This window comes from Sinocyclocheilus grahami, unplaced genomic scaffold, assembly GCF_001515645.1.
Source record: "Sinocyclocheilus grahami isolate Dianchi unplaced genomic scaffold, SAMN03320097.WGS_v1.1 scaffold159.1, whole genome shotgun sequence".
NCBI classification, from domain to species: domain Eukaryota; kingdom Metazoa; phylum Chordata; class Actinopteri; order Cypriniformes; family Cyprinidae; genus Sinocyclocheilus; species Sinocyclocheilus grahami.
Genome location: NW_015505338.1, coordinates 640,084 through 658,227, shown reverse-complemented (window position 1 = coordinate 658,227; position 18,144 = coordinate 640,084). Strand labels below are relative to the sequence as shown.

At 38.1% G+C, this 18,144-nt stretch overlaps 1 protein-coding gene across 1 annotated transcript in view; it reads right to left on the bottom strand.

Annotated features, from left to right (window-relative positions):
- LOC107592839 (metabotropic glutamate receptor 7) overlaps positions 1-8,403 on the bottom strand; it is a 50,870-nt gene extending 42,467 nt beyond the window's left edge. Inside the window, exons 1-2 of the mRNA XM_016282408.1 lie at positions 8,398-8,403; positions 3,004-3,939 (exon numbers count right to left, since the gene is read on the bottom strand). Coding sequence (XP_016137894.1) covers positions 3,004-3,939; positions 8,398-8,403 — 942 coding nt within the window. The remainder of the gene's footprint in view (positions 1-3,003; positions 3,940-8,397) is intronic.
- Between the last annotated feature and the right edge of the window lie 9,741 nt (positions 8,404-18,144).

The following is an 18,144-nucleotide window of genomic DNA, read 5'->3' as shown; positions in this document are numbered from 1 at the left end:
CTGAATGTTAGAATGAATTTACAATGAATTAGTTTTACGATTTCCTTGGTAAATTGACTTCTTTGATTGGCATTGCTGTCATTGTTGACAAACTGAAAACTAATAAAAATAGTTTTCATTAACATAAATGAAGCTGAAGCATAACAAAATAGAACTATTAGAAGAAAAACTTTTAATAAAAAAATGAGCATGATGGAAACTAGAAAAGTTGCTTTACTGAAATAAGTCTAAGTTAAAGTACTAAAATTACTGAAGCGGAAATAAGAAGCTGAATATAAATATTTCAAAATAATAAAGATGATACAAGCACATAAATTGCTAAAGCTGATATGAAAGACTAAAACTGAAAACATTATTCATTATTTTATTATTTATATAATATTATTAAACATAACACAATATTAATAACACTAAAATAACACTGCTGATTGGTGGATTTTCTTTAGGGATTGTGGGTAATGTAGTTTTTCATTGGGAATTTATCAATTACACATGATTTTGTTTATTTTTTGTTAAAAATTTTAATCACGATGACTTGTGGCTCCTACAGAAGCATGAAACCTGCGATAGCTCAAGGTACTTCTGTATTTAAAGGCTTGTACAGTACGTAATTGCTAAAAAAAAGTTCTCTGGATCGAATGAATGGGACTTCCAGAAGCTGACTGTTGTGCTCCATAGCATGTTTATCAAGGCATAAAACAACATCCTGTGTGTTCTTAGAAACATAATTAAAAGGTCCTAACAAATAGAAATGTTTTGGTGTCAGATCTTATCATGGTATCTGCCGTTGGTACATGCTCAAATCAGCTTGCTTGCTCTATTATTTAGGTAATTGCTTTTCAGTACCGGCACTGAGGAGAAAAAAGCTGAGCCATTCGTCTCGTATGCAGATAATGAGCAAATGTCCTCATGCTAATGAAATGTCTTTTAAAAGATTGTTGTGGGACATTGATTCTGATCCTTAACTGTGCTATTAATCCCTATTTGCCCTTCCGTTCCTCGAGATGGCAACCCTCTCCCTGTGATGAAATATAATTTTTCATTTCTTCAGGAAGGGATGAAAAATGGATGATCTTAGAGGTACAAAAGCCGGAGTCTAGATTGCCTGCAGCTTGCAAACAGGTATTACAAAATAGAGCCATTACGGCAACATCAGCCTGCAAATGGATTTGAAATTGAGTGGAAAACCATGCATGTGGAGGGTTAGACTCTTAGCTGCCTTGAAGGGAATTATAGCGAGTAAAATATTCACGCCCCAAAAAAGGGCAAAAGTAAATGAAAGAAGGGGTGACACTTAGACCAATACGCTTTCAATTGCCTAGACTAAAAAGACACAAATCAAGTTTTCCTGAAGAAAAAAGTGCCTACAAGTAAAATATCTGTATTAATGCTGCTCCAGGAGTTCATTTTTCCTTCACTTTATTGTGCAAGATTCAATCCCACACAGAAAGTGATTCCATTGGCTGAAAGATCTTGCTTTGGGAATTGTATTTAAAAAAATTATAATTATATATATACGTGCATATATAAGATCCGTAAAGTTGCAAAGACTGAAGTCGCAAACCCAAAGAGATATTCTTTATAAAAGTTAAGACTCGTCCACGCCTTTCTAAAACGCCTCATTTCAACAACACACCCCCACAAATCTACATCACTGTGTTGGACGATTTGAAAAACACCACCCAAATGTTCACGCAAAGAAAGAAGGCGTAACTTTTATTCTCACTGTAGTATTGTTACCATCGCCGCCATGTCGTGGAGACGCTGTGTATTTCCAAATATGGTAAGGGCGTGATATTTCTGTCAGACACCTGAGGAATTCGGCCAATCACAACGCACTGGATAGCTGGCCAATCAGAGCACACCTCGCTTCTTTACAACGATGAGCTTTGTAGAGAGGAGCAACAATAATGTATGGTAACCTTAAACCTTAACCTTACACCAAATACACAAAATGATGTTATTTGTAGCATTGTCATATGATCCCTTCAATTTTTTCAAATACTTATTTTCCACCATAATTTGCAAATAAATTCTTAAAAAATCCTACAATGTGATTTTCTGGATTTTTTTTTCTCATTTTGTCTCTCATAGTTGAGGTATACCTATGATGAAAATTACAGGCCTCTCTCATCTTTTTAAGTGGGAGAACTTGCACAATTGGTGGCTGACTAAATACTTTTTTTCCCCACTGTATTTCAACTAAACTGCTTCACTGCTTTGAAAAAAAAGTATTAATAAAAATAATAATAAATTAAATAAAATAATAAAAAAACTTTGTCATGTGGGTCAACCAACATTCAGAAACATGCGAGAAACAAAAACTAAAACAGAAGATGAAACAAGAAAACAAAAGCACAATGCAAAAAACAAAAACAACATGAAACAACAATGTAAAACAAAAACACAACTAAACAAAACATTTATAATTTTATTTTATGTCTGATCACAAATCCTACAACATCTCTGTCAAATTTGGGAGTAATTAGCAAATACTACATGTTTTATTTTTTATTTATTATTATTATTATTTTAATGTAACAAGCTCAGAAAAGGAAATGCTACCTCAGCAACGAACACTAAAATACAAATCAATTAAATAAATAAATAAATAAATAAAAGGAAACTGAATATAATATCACTGATACAAATTCATATTAGTGAACATATCTGATTTGCGAACTAGATCAACTGGAATGTTCCTCTAAAAATAAAAGAACTTGCTCAAAATAACTATCACAAATGGGAAGCAACCATTTCAGAGCCATTTCATTGTCATTGTATGGAAAAGCTGCAACATTTTTCATGTTAATTTTTCAACATATTTCTGTCTTTCACAGACAAAATGCGAGCTTTTGTGTTTAGAACGAGATGAGGGCGAAAAAAAGAAAAGAAAAAGATTTTCGATTCTCTCTGAAATATCGAGTACAATCAATGAGTGACAACGGCACATAAGTACTTGAAACCGATGCACATTGTAAAAAGTACTAAAACAAGCATTACCTTTTCTGCAGATTGTGCCGTCCCAAAGAAAATGGGAATGAAGGCAAGCCACACAATGCAGGTGGTGTACATGGTGAAGCCGATGGGTTTGGCTTCGTTGAAGTTCTCCGGAACGCCTCGCGTCTTGATGGCGTAAACCGTACATGTTACCATCAGCAAGATGCTGTATCCTAGAGAGCAAATGATTTGAAGGTCCGTAATGTCACACTTGAGAACCCCTCGGGCCTTGTCGGGGTTTATGGTCTTCTGCTCATCGTAATCGATTATGGTGTTCGGAGGATCCACTCCGAACCATATGAGGACCCCTAAGAGCTGGACGGAGATTAGGCTGGAGGTGATGGCTAACTGAGACGTCGGGCTGATCAGTTTAGGTGGAGAAACCGACTTCTTCCCTTCCTCGAAGATGCGGTAAATTCGATTGGTCTTAGTGAGGAGCGCGGCGTAGCTAATACACATTCCTAACCCAAGGAAGATTCGTCTGAAGGAGCAAACGGCAATGTCCGGAGTGGCGATCATTACAAACGTGATGATATAACACAGGAATATCCCTGTCAGCAGAACATAGCTGAGCTCCCTCCCAGACGCTCGTACGATCGGGGTGTCGTTGTAGCGGATGAACGTCGCCATAACAAAGATGGTGGCAATGATGCCAAGCATAGCCAGGAAGACAGGAATGACGGCCCAGGGTGAATGCCACTCCAGCTTGACGATCGGGATGGGCTGGCACCCTGTCCGGTTGCCGTTCGGACGCATGTTGTAAGTGCAGAGTTTGCAGGACGTCTCGTCATACTGGTACTGGTAGCCATCACAGGGCTCGCAGTGCCAGCAGCACGGCATGCCTTTCACCATCTTCTTGCGTTGACCCGTCTTACAGGGCAGACTGCAGACTGAGCTGGGTATTTCCATCTCACCGTTGGGCCACTGCATCTCATCGATCTACAAAGAAATGGACACAAAACAGCATTTGGGTTAATGACAATGCAATTTTTTTTCTCTCTCTCTACTATATTTTTTACAAAAATACATAAATAAAATGTATTGATTATATGAACTGGCTTAAATACACCACTCTAATAATGAGTTTGATATTTCTGAATTTAAATTGAATTTGATGTTTTTTGGTGGGTATGGGTGAAAAAATGTCAGTAGAATAGATCTGTTCTTATAGGATAATGAAGGAAAAGATTTAAATGTAATTCTTGAAAAGAAATCCTTATAAAAATAAACACATGAATAAAAATTAATGAAAATATATATTTTTTAAATATTTGAACAAAACTGCTTCATTGCTTATATATATATATATATTATGAACAATATCACTCTCGTACTCAAGCGATACCGGCTCTATATCAGCATGGCTGTGATTAGGCCAGAGGCACGAGGCCGCAGGCCACGTGCCGGATATAGAGCCGGTATCGCTCGAGTACTCGAGTGATATTGCGTTTATAAAACAGTTCGACGGAACATGTGTGTAATTAAACAAGAAACAACGGAGTGCCTAATAAAACCCTCTTTTGTGTGGAGCTAATTCCTTCCGCCACGGATTCAAAGCTCAAGTTGACAGTTAAACATACGTCACTTTTAGAATTCGTATCAAGGGCATGTGCTGCTTCAGTTAGGTTATTAGTGAGAAATAATGAGGTTATAAGAGAGAAACAATGCTGCAAGACGTGCATCCAAATGAGAGAGAGAGAGACCGTGAAGCTAGACGTTTCTTACAAAACAAAAAACAGCACACACAAAACAAAAAACTAAATAAAACCGAAACAAACAACAACATAAAACAAAAGAACAAAAAAACTACAAGAAACAACAAAATAAAATAAAAACACACTAGAAAACAACAATACGACACAAGAACACAATACAAAAAACACAATAGAACAAAACATGAAACAACAAAATAAAACAAAAACACACAAAACACATCAAAACAACAATACCAAATAAAACAGACAAAAAAAAACAACAAAAACACAATAAACAAAGCACTGCAAAACAACAAAAATACAACAGAGCAACAAAAAAACACAACACATACCAAAACAATACTATAAAAACAAAGAACACAAAACTCACTCACACACACACAAACTAACAAATAAAACAGGAAATGACATCAGAGAGGACCTCTGCAGACTCTCATGACTTTGTGTCAAGGTCAGTTCGTCTTTTAAAATATATTTGACTGGTTGTGCATTTCAAAGTCATGTAAAGCTCTGGAGTTTTCAAGAATCTATATTGCAATTTTAAAATAAATTGTTTAAGAGCAACACAACCAACATGCCCCTATTTTTTAAGTTAACAAGTTAATTATGTGCACCCATGAAAGGGTGTAAATGCTTTTAAGTGTGATCATAGGGAAGAAAAGAAAAATGCATTATTTTTAGCCTGCTTATTGCTTTCCGTCCACTCCCTTATACCTCCGTTAATATGCACTTTGAATTTCATGCCTTTCATTCAAACATTGCTGATTGCAGCGTGATTACCAGTGATTTCTTTTAGCCCTTCGTGGCAACAATCACCATGGAGACGGCCACATTTTAAAGAAAACAAGAGCAATAAGAAGGTGGTGAGAGAAATGCGGCAAATACCACTTTTTGGAATGCGTGAACAAATCACATCACATAATAAAAGAGCACTGAAGAACAGTTTTAATCTCTTATAACTTCACAATGATTACTGGTTTGGATTTAGTGGAGAAATAAATCAGCATTTGCTTTCACCAAGAGGCCTGGATAAAAATTCTGAATTTAAATAATACACAGAAGGACTAGAGAAACGTGTTAATTTAAAGACATAATTCATTCATATCATTTGTCTTTTTAATATAATATTGAAAGTAGAAAGATGAAAAAAACAAAAAAACTGCTCCTTGTTCTTCCCCCCCGCCCCACGAAAAACTAGAATTCAGCTTAAATTTTTGTTTTTCGTTCCGGGGTAGAAAAATGGAATACACAGCTTGAATATTATATTTCTACACGTGGGCGGGAATTAAACGAAACAGGAAATGTGGTTGCAATAAATGCGTTATGAATCTGTACAACTGCAGCAGTGGAGGACTATTATTCTGCTGCGTGATACTCGGGAAGGACTGATGACGGCGCGGTTTGATCTTCGGCTGACCAATCAGCAGAAAGATGCGTTTAATTCCCGCCCAAGTGTAGAAATCGAAGATTCAAGCTGTTTATAAATTTTTCTACCCCTGAATGAAAAACAAAAATTTAAGATGAATTCTTGTTTTTTGGATAAAAACCTGCGACTTTACCTGCACGACTTCACTGAGCAACGAAACCGGCAACGCACCTAAGTATTAGATATATATATATATATATATATATAAAGTGGTTCGACCAACATTAAGAAACACACAAGGAACAAAACCAAACAAACTAAAGCAGAACACTAAAAACTAGAACAGCACAACATATAACACAACACACACACACACAAACAAACAAAAACACAGCAACATAAAACACAAAGAACAAAAAGCCCCAACACAACATGAAACAACAAAAATAAAACAAAACACCACAAAACAACATGACACAAGAACAAAAAATAAATAAATACACAACAACAATACAATATAACAAAACAACAATAAACAAATCAACGCAAAACAACAAAAAAATAACAAAAACAACAATACAAAACAAAAAACAGCACACACAAAACAAAAAACTAAATAAAACCGAAACAAACAACAACATAAAACAAAAGAACAAAAAAACAACAAGAAACAACAAAATAAAACAAAAACACACTAGAAAACAACAATACGACACAAGAACACAATACAAAAAACACAATAGAACAAAACAAAACATGAAACAACAAAATAAAACAAAAACACACAAAACACATCAAAACAACAATACCAAATAAAACAGACAAAAAAAAACAACAAAAACACAATAAACAAAGCACTGCAAAACAACAAAAATACAACAGAGCAACAAAAAAACACAACACATACCAAAACAATACTATAAAAACAAAGAACACAAAACTCACTCACACACACACAAACTAACAAATAAAACAGGAAATGACATCAGAGAGGACCTCTGCAGACTCTCATGACTTTGTGTCAAGGTCAGTTCGTCTTTTAAAATATATTTGACTGGTTGTGCATTTCAAAGTCATGTAAAGCTCTGGAGTTTTCAAGAATCTATATTGCAATTTTAAAATAAATTGTTTAAGAGCAACACAACCAACATGCCCCTATTTTTTAAGTTAACAAGTTAATTATGTGCACCCATGAAAGGGTGTAAATACTTTTAAGTGTGATCATAGGGAAGAAAAGAAAAATGCATTATTTTTAGCCTGCTTATTGCTTTCCGTCCACTCCCTTATACCTCCGTTAATATGCACTTTGAATTTCATGCCTTTCATTCAAACATTGCTGATTGCAGCGTGATTACCAGTGATTTCTTTTAGCCCTTCGTGGCAACAATCACCATGGAGACGGCCACATTTTAAAGAAAACAAGAGCAATAAGAAGGTGGTGAGAGAAATGCGGCAAATACCACTTTTTGGAATGCGTGAACAAATCACATCACATAATAAAAGAGCACTGAAGAACAGTTTTAATCTCTTATAACTTCACAATGATTACTGGTTTGGATTTAGTGGAGAAATAAATCAGCATTTGCTTTCACCAAGAGGCCTGGATAAAAATTCTGAATTTAAATAATACACAGAAGGACTAGAGAAACGTGTTAATTTAAAGACATAATTCATTCATATCATTTGTCTTTTTAATATAATATTGAAAGTAGAAAGATGAAAAAAAACTAAAAAACTGCTCCTTGTTCTTCCCCCCGCCCCACGAAAAACTAGAATTCAGCTTAAATTTTTGTTTTTCGTTCCGGGGTAGAAAAATGGAATAAACAGCTTGAATATTATATTTCTACACGTGGGCGGGAATTAAACGAAACAGGAAATGTGGTTGCAATAAATGCGTTATGAATCTGTACAACTGCAGCAGTGGAGGACTATTATTCTGCTGCGTGATACTCGGGAAGGACTGATGACGGCACGGTCTGATCTTCGGCTGACCAATCAGCAGAAAGATGCGTTTAAATCCCGCCCAAGTGTAGAAATCGAATATTCAAGCTGTTTATACATTTTTCTACCCCTGAATGAAAAACTAAAATTTAAGATGAATTCTTGTTTTTTGGATAAAAACCTGCGACTTTACCTGCACGACTTCACTGAGCAACGAAACCGGCAACGCACCTAAGTATTATTTTTATCTTCCCTTTACACACTCTCCTTTTCTGTCCTCTCTTTTCCACCTCTATCATGCATTTCCAAAACATTCCGGTTCTCTCTCAACAATGCTCTAACGTCACACGCAGACGGCAAAGCAATCTTGCTAACCTGCATCCTATCGCTACATCTTCTACTGCACCTCTTTCTATCACTGTGGGTCTCTGGAATTGTCAGTCAGCTGTCAACAAAGCAGACTTCATTTCTGCTTTTTTTTTTTTTTACAATCCACACTCAGCATCTCGGGCTTGACTGTGATCTGGATTCGTCCAAAATACTCAGCAACCCCAGCTGCTCTATCTAACAATTTCTCTTTCTCTCACACCCCCCTTCAGGTTGGCCGGGGTGGGCACACTGTGGTCTGCTCATTTCTAACAATTGGAAATACTCAACCCACTCTCCCCTATGCAATTACAACTCATTTGAATCTCATGTGATCACTATAACAGCTCCTGTAAAACTCCAGGTTGTGGTAATTTACCGCCCTGCTGGGCAAATTCTATCCACCTTCCTAGAAGAGCTGGATGGGCTGCTGTCCTCATTCCCGGAGGATGGCAGTCCACTTTTAGTCTTTAGCGACTTCAACATTCATCTGGACAAGCCTTATGCTACAGATTTCCATTCACTCCTTGCTTCACTTGATCTTAAATGCCTTACCACTACAAGCACGCACAAATCAGGCAACCAACTTGACTTAATTTACACACGCAATTGTATTGCAGACAACATTTTGGTAGAACCCCTACATATCTCTGACCATTTCTACATTTTGCTACCTGTGTGCCACCAATCCCTATACCGTTTACTTTTAGACGAAACCTACGCTCCCTTTCACCCTAGCATCTTTCCTCTGTAGTATCCTCCTCTCTTTCCTCACCTACCCATTTTTCATCTCTGGATGTGAATGCAGCAACTGACACTTTATGCTCTACTTTAACCTCTTGTCTAAACGATATTTGTCCTCTCTCATCCAGGCCAGCATGGGCTGCCCCTTTTAACCCCTGGTTATCCCATGTTCTTCGTGAGCATCGGACCAAACTCATCAGTGCAAATCAAAAGATCCCTCAGACCTGAGTATGTATCAGTCTTTGCTTTCATCTTTCTCTGCTGAAGTCCATACTGCCAAATCTTCATATCTCCATATAAGATCAACAGCGCTCCAGACACACGTGACCTCTTCAAAACATTTAATTATGTCCTCTGTCCCCCTCCACCACCTCTCAATAACAGCTGATGATTTTGCCACATTCTTCACAGACAAAACTAGAACAATCAGTAGTCAATTCTCAGCACCAGGCAACCAACTTGACTTAATTTACACACGCAATTGTATTGCAGACAACATTTTGGTAGAACCCCTACATATCTCTGACCATTTCTACATTTTGCTACCTGTGTGCCACCAATCCCTATACCGTTTACTTTTAGACGAAACCTACCCTCCCTTTCACCCTAGCATCTTTCCTCTGTAGTATCCTCCTCTCTTTCCTCACCTACCCATTTTTCATCTCTGGATGTGAATGCAGCAACTGACACTTTATGCTCTACTTTAACCTCTTGTCTAAACGATATTTGTCCTCTCTCATCCAGGCCAGCATGGGCTGCCCCTTTTAACCCCTGGTTATCCCATGTTCTTCGTGAGCATCGGACCAAACTCATCAGTGCAAATCAAAAGATCCCTCAGACCTGAGTATGTATCAGTCTTTGCTTTCATCTTTCTCTGCTGAAGTCCATACTGCCAAATCTTCATATCTCCATATAAGATCAACAGCGCTCCAGACACACGTGACCTCTTCAAAACATTTAATTATGTCCTCTGTCCCCCTCCACCACCTCCCACCACTTCAATAACAGCTGATGATTTTGCCACATTCTTCACAGACAAAACTAGAACAATCAGTAGTCAATTCTCAGCACCACACACACAGGACATCAAACCAACCACACCCACTGCTAAAACTCCCATCTTCTCCTTCTGTCCCCTCACTGAGGCAGAAGTCAAAACTTCTCCTCTTCAGCCATCCTACAACATGCCCTCTAGACCCAATCCCCTTACACTTTCTCCAAGCAATATCTCCTACACTCTTACCAGCACTCACACAAATCATCAACACATCTCTCCTCACAGGCACTTTCCCCACAGAATTCAAGCAGTCTGTCACTCTCCTTCCATTCATAGGAAAAACCCTCAAATGAATTGTTTTCAAATAGGTATCATTGTTTCCTTCACAGAACAACAAACTGGACGGTAACCAGTCAGGTTTCAGGAGTGGCCATTCAACTGAGACTGCGCTACTGTCAGTCATGGATGCCGTGCGGATTGCAAAAGCTGATTCCGCATCATCAGTTCTCATTCTGCTGGATCTTTCTGCTGATTTTGACCGTGTCAATCCATAATGAAAAGCCACATCAATCCAGATGACGCACTCCGGAGCCCGGCTGATTGAACACGGCCAGCATTCTGCCGCCCAAACAAAAGCAGAAAGACAGCACAGTTAATTTAGCGACTGAATCCCATCTGGGGGTCATGGTGGAAAGGCACAAGAAAGAATGAGAGGGCTTTTTTTCTTGTTCATGGTCTCTGAATCTTATTTGAAATTCCTTGCACCATCTTATCTCCTTTCTTGCTATCATTTTCTATCCAACTCTCTCATGCAACTATGCAGTGATCCTTTCTCCTTGATCAATTTTAAGAAATGGCTCCATTTTAATCTACAGGTATTTGAATTACATAAAAAACATAAATAAATAAAAGGAATTGATAAAGTTGCAAATTGAAAAAAAAAATTAAAAATCAGCAGACAAACAAAATGGCTAAGAAATGTTCTTCCACCATGGAAAGCATACAAAAAATAAAGCAAAAAAACAAAAAAAAAACACAACACACCAAAACTAAAAACAAAACTACTAAAAAGAAAAAAAAAATCATCAGTTCTCATTCTGCTGGATCTTTCTGCTGATTTTGACCGTGTCAATCCTCAGATCCTCCTGTCTGCCCTCTCATCACTGGGCATTACAGGGATTCCACTTCACTGGTTTGAATCCTCTGGTAGGTCTTTCAGGGTGACCTGGGGAGGGGAGGTATCCAAAGCACATCGACTAGTTACTGGGGTTCCTCAGGGATGAGTTCTTGGACCCCTCCTCTTCTCCATATACACTACATCACTGGGTTCCATCATACAGGCACATGGCTTCTCCTACCATTGCTATGCTGATGACACACAGCTCTATCTCTCATTTCAACCAGATTATCCAACGGTAGCTGCACAGATCTCAGGCTGCCTGGCGCGGACATCTCGGCATGGATGAAAGAATATCACCTACAGCTCAACCTGGCAAAGACTGAGCTTCTTGTCTTCCCTGCCACTCCAACTCTATAGTATGATTTCACCATCCAGCTAGGTTCTTCTACAATTACCCCATCAACTTCGGTCAGAAATCTTGGTGGAATCTTTGATGACCAGCTGCCCTTCAAAGACCACATTGCAAAGACTGCTCGATCTTACAGGTTTTCATTGCACAACATCAGAAAGATCAGGCCCTTTCTAACAGAGCATGCTGTACAACTTCTTGCCCAGTCCCTTGTCATTTCTAGGCTGGACTACTGCAATGCTCTTCTGGCTGAACTTCCATCAAGCACAATCAAACCTCTACAAATGATTCAGAATGCAGCGGCATGACTGGTCTTCAACAAGCCCAAAAGAGCCCATGTTACACCTCTTTTTTATCTCCTTGCACTGGCTACTGGTTGTGGCTCGCATCAAGTTCAAGACATGCATATAGAACAGCCACAGGCTCAGCACCCGCCTACTTCCACTCACTCTTACGAATGTACATCCCCTCCAGAAGTCTGAGATCCGCTAGTGAGCGATGCCTTGTGGTTCCATCACAGAGAGGCTCAAAATCACTTTCCAGAACAATCTCGTTCACCATTCCTGGCTGGTGCAATGATCTTCCCACCCCTATCCAGAATGCTGAATCCCTGACAATTTTCAAGCGACAGCTGAAAACTCATCTCTTTTGACGCTACTTGACTTCATCCTAAATTAAAGAAAATTTTTTTATTTTTTTTATTTATTCCTTTCTAGCTTGTACTTTTTTGAACAAATGCCTGAAACTTGGTATTACGAGCACTTCCTGTGTCTGTTTGCCTCTTTAAGAAGAATCGCTTTATGTATTCACCAATTGTAAGTCGTTTTGGATATAAGTGTCTGCAAAATGACTAAATGTAAATGTAATGCCTTTTTTGATGGACCGGCCCTTTAAGAAAGCACTGTGATCTAAATGTTTATGCTTTATTAAACCAGTGCAACATAAATCCCTGCTAAAAATCAGGGATAGTTTGACCAAAAACAAAAGCTAACACCAAAAACCTGGGTATTGATGGCTTCTCCAGAGGACAGCTAGAGACAATTAGTGCCAGAGAAACATTCTATTACACCTGGCTATTATTGGGTCATGTTTGCTTTCAGGACTGAAGAGCATTTCGCTATTTCCGTGGCAACACTGTGAATGTTGGACTGACACCTGGAGATGCCATAATGAAAAGCCACATCAATCCAGATGACGCACTCCGGAGCCCGGCTGATTGAACACGGCCAGCATTCTGCCGCCCAAACAAAAGCAGAAAGACAGCACAGTTAATTTAGCGACTGAATCCCATCTGGGGGTCATGGTGGAAAGGCACAAGAAAGAATGAGAGGGCTTTTTTTCTTGTTCATGGTCTCTGAATCTTATTTGAAATTCCTTGCACCATCTTATCTCCTTTCTTGCTATAATTTTCTATCCAACTCTCTCATGCAACTATGCAGTGATCCTTTCTCCTTGATCAATTTTAAGAAATGGCTCCATTTTAATCTACAGGTATTTGAATTACATAAAAAACATAAATAAATAAAAGGAATTGATAAAGTTGCAAATTGAAAAAAAAATAAAAAATCAGCAGACAAACAAAATGGCTAAGAAATGTTCTTCCACCATGGAAAGCATACAAAAAATAAAGCAAAAAACAAAAAAAAAACACAACACACCAAAACTAAAAACAAAACTACTAAAAAGAAAAAAAAAACCTGCATAAAACCCACCAATACAAAACTAAATACCAAACAAAAAGGCAAAAAACACGACACAAATAATAATAAAATAAATAAAAAAGGCAAAAAAACTAAACAATACAAAATCAAAATACAGCAAAGCTAGAAAAACAAAACAAAAAGGCAAAAAACAAACAAACAACACAAAAGGGGGGAAAACACCAAAACAAAACTACAAACAAAACACAAAACTAAAAATGAAAGCACACTAAAAAGGCAAAAAACATACACACCAAAAACTAAACAATACAACAAAAAAAAGTTAATAGTTAAAGTGTTTACACAATAGTTAGGTGTGATTACAAACTAGTTTACCCAATAACTGTGTATGCCATATGTCGTCTTCCTTTTTTTTTTTTTTTTTTTTACACATTTTAGGTCTTGTCCCAAATGGCACACTTCAGTTGCACTAATGTAATTTAAGTCTTACATTGTGTCCATCAAGTACACACGACCATAGGGTGTCCCATTTCTTCATTTGAGCTTTCTGAAGGGTGCTCGTGAGCGCCCCCTTTGCGGTCGCTATGCGCCCTCGTTGCACACTTCTGCCGAGCCCGCACTGAGGCGAGCTCCACGGCAGACTTCTACCCGTCAGTCAAAGCAGCATTTCATCATGAAAGTGTGGACACAGAGGAAGACCGCGAGGGTTTAGGGTGCAATTTGGGACAGGGTCTTAGAGTGTCACACATTTTGCTTAGCAACATATTCAATCTTAAATGACTTGCATGACTGTTAGGATGCTGACTTAGTAAGCTTACTAGGTTTTGAAATGCAGCAAATATGTTTATGGGTAATTCATACGGAATCCAATTCAAGTCACAACACTGCATTTTTTTGTTTTTTTTACTGCAATTCAAATTTATTTACAATGATTATGCACAAATATCCACACTTTGATGAGTCTTAAACCTCTGCTATTCTCATTAGCTCCATTAAACAAGCTATCATGATATCAGATGCTAAAGCACAATATACTGTATGCATACATCCACGGCCTCATGAGATCGGCAACAGTCGGAGCAGAATCAATTATTTACCCAGAACACCAAATATCTCTCTGATAGGACAGAGACAGCAGTGCTGCTTTAAATTATTGAAGCACGTTCGCTCAGATGATGTCACATTTGAGAAAAGAACCTGAGAATTACTCCCTCAGCCTTGTCATCTACAGGATGATACCACACACTCCTCTGAGACAGGGTTTTCATATAAACTAAAACTTACATGAAAATATAAATAAATATATATATATATATATATATATATATATATATGAATAAAACTTGTATTTTGTATTTAAGAACTTTGTATTTAAGTGTATTGTAGTTTGCCTCTACAAAAACAATTGCAGTCCTGTCATTGCATTTACATGCACTTCATTTTTTCCAGGTTTTATGTTACAGCCTTATTCCAAAATTGATTAAATTCATTATTTTCCTCAAAATTCTACAAACAATACCACACAACGACATCGTGAAAGACGTTTGTTTGAAATCTTTGCAAATTTATTAAAAATAAATATGAAAACAAAATTGCATTTATTCACAGGCTTTGCCATGACACTCAAAATTGAGCTCAGGTGCATCCTGTTTCCACTGATCATCCTTGAGATGTTTCTACAACTTGATTGGAGTCCACCTGTGGTAAATTCAGTTGATTGGACATGATTTGGAAAGGCACTCACCTGTCTATATAAGGTCCCACAGTTAACAGTGCATGTCAGAGCACAAACCAAGTCATGAAGGCCGAAGAATTTCTGCAGCATTGAAGGTTCACAAAAGCATGTAGTCTAAGTTACCTTTAATGGAAGACGTTTGAAACAACCAGGACTCCTCCTAGAGCTGGCCTCCTGGTCAAACTGAGCAACTGATGGCGAAGGGCCTTGCCTAGACTGGTGACCAAGAACCTGATGGTCACTCTAGTTGAGCTCCATGATCATATGTGCAGATGGGAGAAACCTACAGAAGGCCAAACATCACTGCAACACTCCACCAATCTGCGCTTTATGCCGGTGTGGTCAGACTCCATCTTCTCCTCAGTGAAGACACATGAAAACACACTTGGAATTTGCAAAAAAAGCACCTAAAGGACCCTCAGACTCTGAGAAACAAGATTATCCGGTCTGACGAACCTCAATTCCAAGCATCATGTTTGAAAGAAACCAGCTCTTCTCATCACCTGCAGAGCACCATCCCAAAAGTAAAGTGTGCTGGTGGCAGCCTCATGGTGTGGGCTGTTTTTCAGTGGCAGGGACCGTGGAATTCGTCAGAGTAAAATAAAATCTCAATGAACCTAAGCACATAGCAAGAGTGGCTTATAGACAACTGTGTGAATGTCCTTGAGTGCCCCAGCCTGGGCTTGAACCCAATCAAATATTTCTGGAGAAACCTGAAAATGTGCGTCTGCCCCCATCCAACCTGGCACAGCTTAAGAGGTGAGGAGAAAAATGGCAGATAATTGCCAAATGAGGATGATCAAAGCTTGTCGCATCATACCCAAAATACTTGAGGCTGTAATTGGTGCCAAAGGTGCTTCAACAAAGTATTGCGCAAAGGATCTATTTATGTATTTTTATTTATTTTTTTTGCCAAGAATTTCAAACAAACTTCATTCACGTTGTCATTATGGTGTATTGTTTGGAGAATTGAGGAGAATTTAATCCATTTTGTTTCTGGGAGAAAATACATCCAACCAGCAGATGGCAATATGCTGTTAACACAGTGTACAAAAACAATTAGATGTAATTGGCTAGTTAAGTTTATGGACCTTTCAAATAAAATGCAAATATTATAAATATGCCAAGCATATTTGAAAATACAGGGGAAAACAATCAATGTGGGAAAAAAATCCTTCATATTAACAGTACATCGGGCCTCATTTTATACAGACTTTTCTTAGTGTGTGTGTGTGTGTGTGTGGGACATTTGTTTTTGGCAGAAACATTACCAAAGTAGGTTTTTTTTTATTTTTTATAAAGGTTCACCCTAAAATAAAAATGTTGTCATTAATTATTCACCCTCATGTCGTTCCAAACCTGAAAGACCTTCTGTCCTCTTCGGAACACAAATTAAGATATTTTTGATTAAATCCAAGAGCTTTCTGACCCTCCATAGACCGCAAGGGTCTTACCATGGTCAAGGCACAGAAAGGTAGTAAGGACATTGTTAAAATAGTCCATATGACATCAGTGGTTCAACTGTAGTTTTATGACGCTACGAGAATACTTTTTGTGCGAAAAGAAAACTAAAATAACGACTTAATTCAATGATTTCTTCTCTTACAGGTCAGGCTTCGACGCCCATTCATGACAGTATCATGACCTTACTTAGCCATAAAACATGTCAGTTGCGTTGCTGTCTATGCAGGGTCAGAAAGCTCTTGGATTTTATTAAAAGGTCTTCCAGGTTTGGAACAACATGAGGGGGAGTAATTGATGACAGGATTTTTGGGTGAACAAACACTTTAACTTGGAGCTAAAATGGATAACTAAACAAATTCTTCAATTTCTATGCATTTAACAAATAACATTAATTCATGTGGTGTTTATTTCCTTTTTTTTTTCTTAAACTTTGATATAAACAGAAATTAGCATTTTCAGGCCCCCACAATGCTGTTGTCATGTAAATAAATGGCCAAAACTTATAAAAAGGTTTTCTGTTTTTAGTTAAAAAAGGGTGTTGTATAAACACCCCCTGAAAGTAAATTGAAATGTAAATTCAAAAGAAGTGTTAAAAAATAAAACCAATTTGAAAGTGTAACAAAAAGTTCCCAGCTGAAAAACTTTGAGCCATCAAGCTAGCTTTTTTTTTTGTGCCAAAAGATGTAGCATTATCATTAAAGCTGTTTTCCAGTCAAACAACCTGACTCAAAGCAGAACTAGGAATACATTACAACCCTCAACCCGAGTTCGAAGCACTTTTCAAACCTCAGCTTCCAACTTATTCTGACAACCTGTAATTAATTTTTCCGCTAGCTTGAATTCTTTAATCTGGGCCTCTTTCCTTGTTCAAGAAAGGTCCAAAACAAAGTTACGAGTGAACCAGCCAAGTCCCCACACTTGATTTGTCGAGCTACAGTTCTCTTTAAAGAGCAATCTCAACCTCTGGGCGAATCAGATCTAGTATCATCTGCTATCATTGCTCGCAGTACAGCGAACATTGGGGGTTAATGGCTAGCAAGCAGTCAGGAAGGAAGGCCATTTAGGGTCATTGGGAAATTGTCGGCTGAGAGATTGAGAAACTCAAACTAACTACAGCAGTCCTGACACTGGTACAACAGAAGTCAATTACTTGTCCCTCGGCGTCAGATTGCCTCCGCTTTTTCGAAGCCCAAACAACACAAGGTTCCCAGATTTTACTGATTAGCTGTCTCGCTACACATTTTAAATGTAAACTACTTAGAAAGTACAAGATGACGAAAAAACTTGCCAGCCTTCAATCCAGCAGGGACAGACTCTCAGCATTTTTGTCCCTGAACCAATGCAGTTCAAGCATTTGTCGACTACAGTAGAATTGGAGTTAATGAGGACACATTTCAGCAGATCTGAAACATGCGCCACCAAACGGAGATAAAATAATGATTGCTTATAACGGTAGTTTCCAACCCTGGTCCTGGAGGCACCCCAACACTGCATGTTTTGCATGTCTCCTTAATCAAACACACCTGATTCAGGTCAACAGTTCATTAGTAGAGACTCCAAGACAGGGATGTCCGAACACGGTCCTGGAGGGCCGGTGTCCTGCAGAGTTTAGCTCCAACTTGCCTC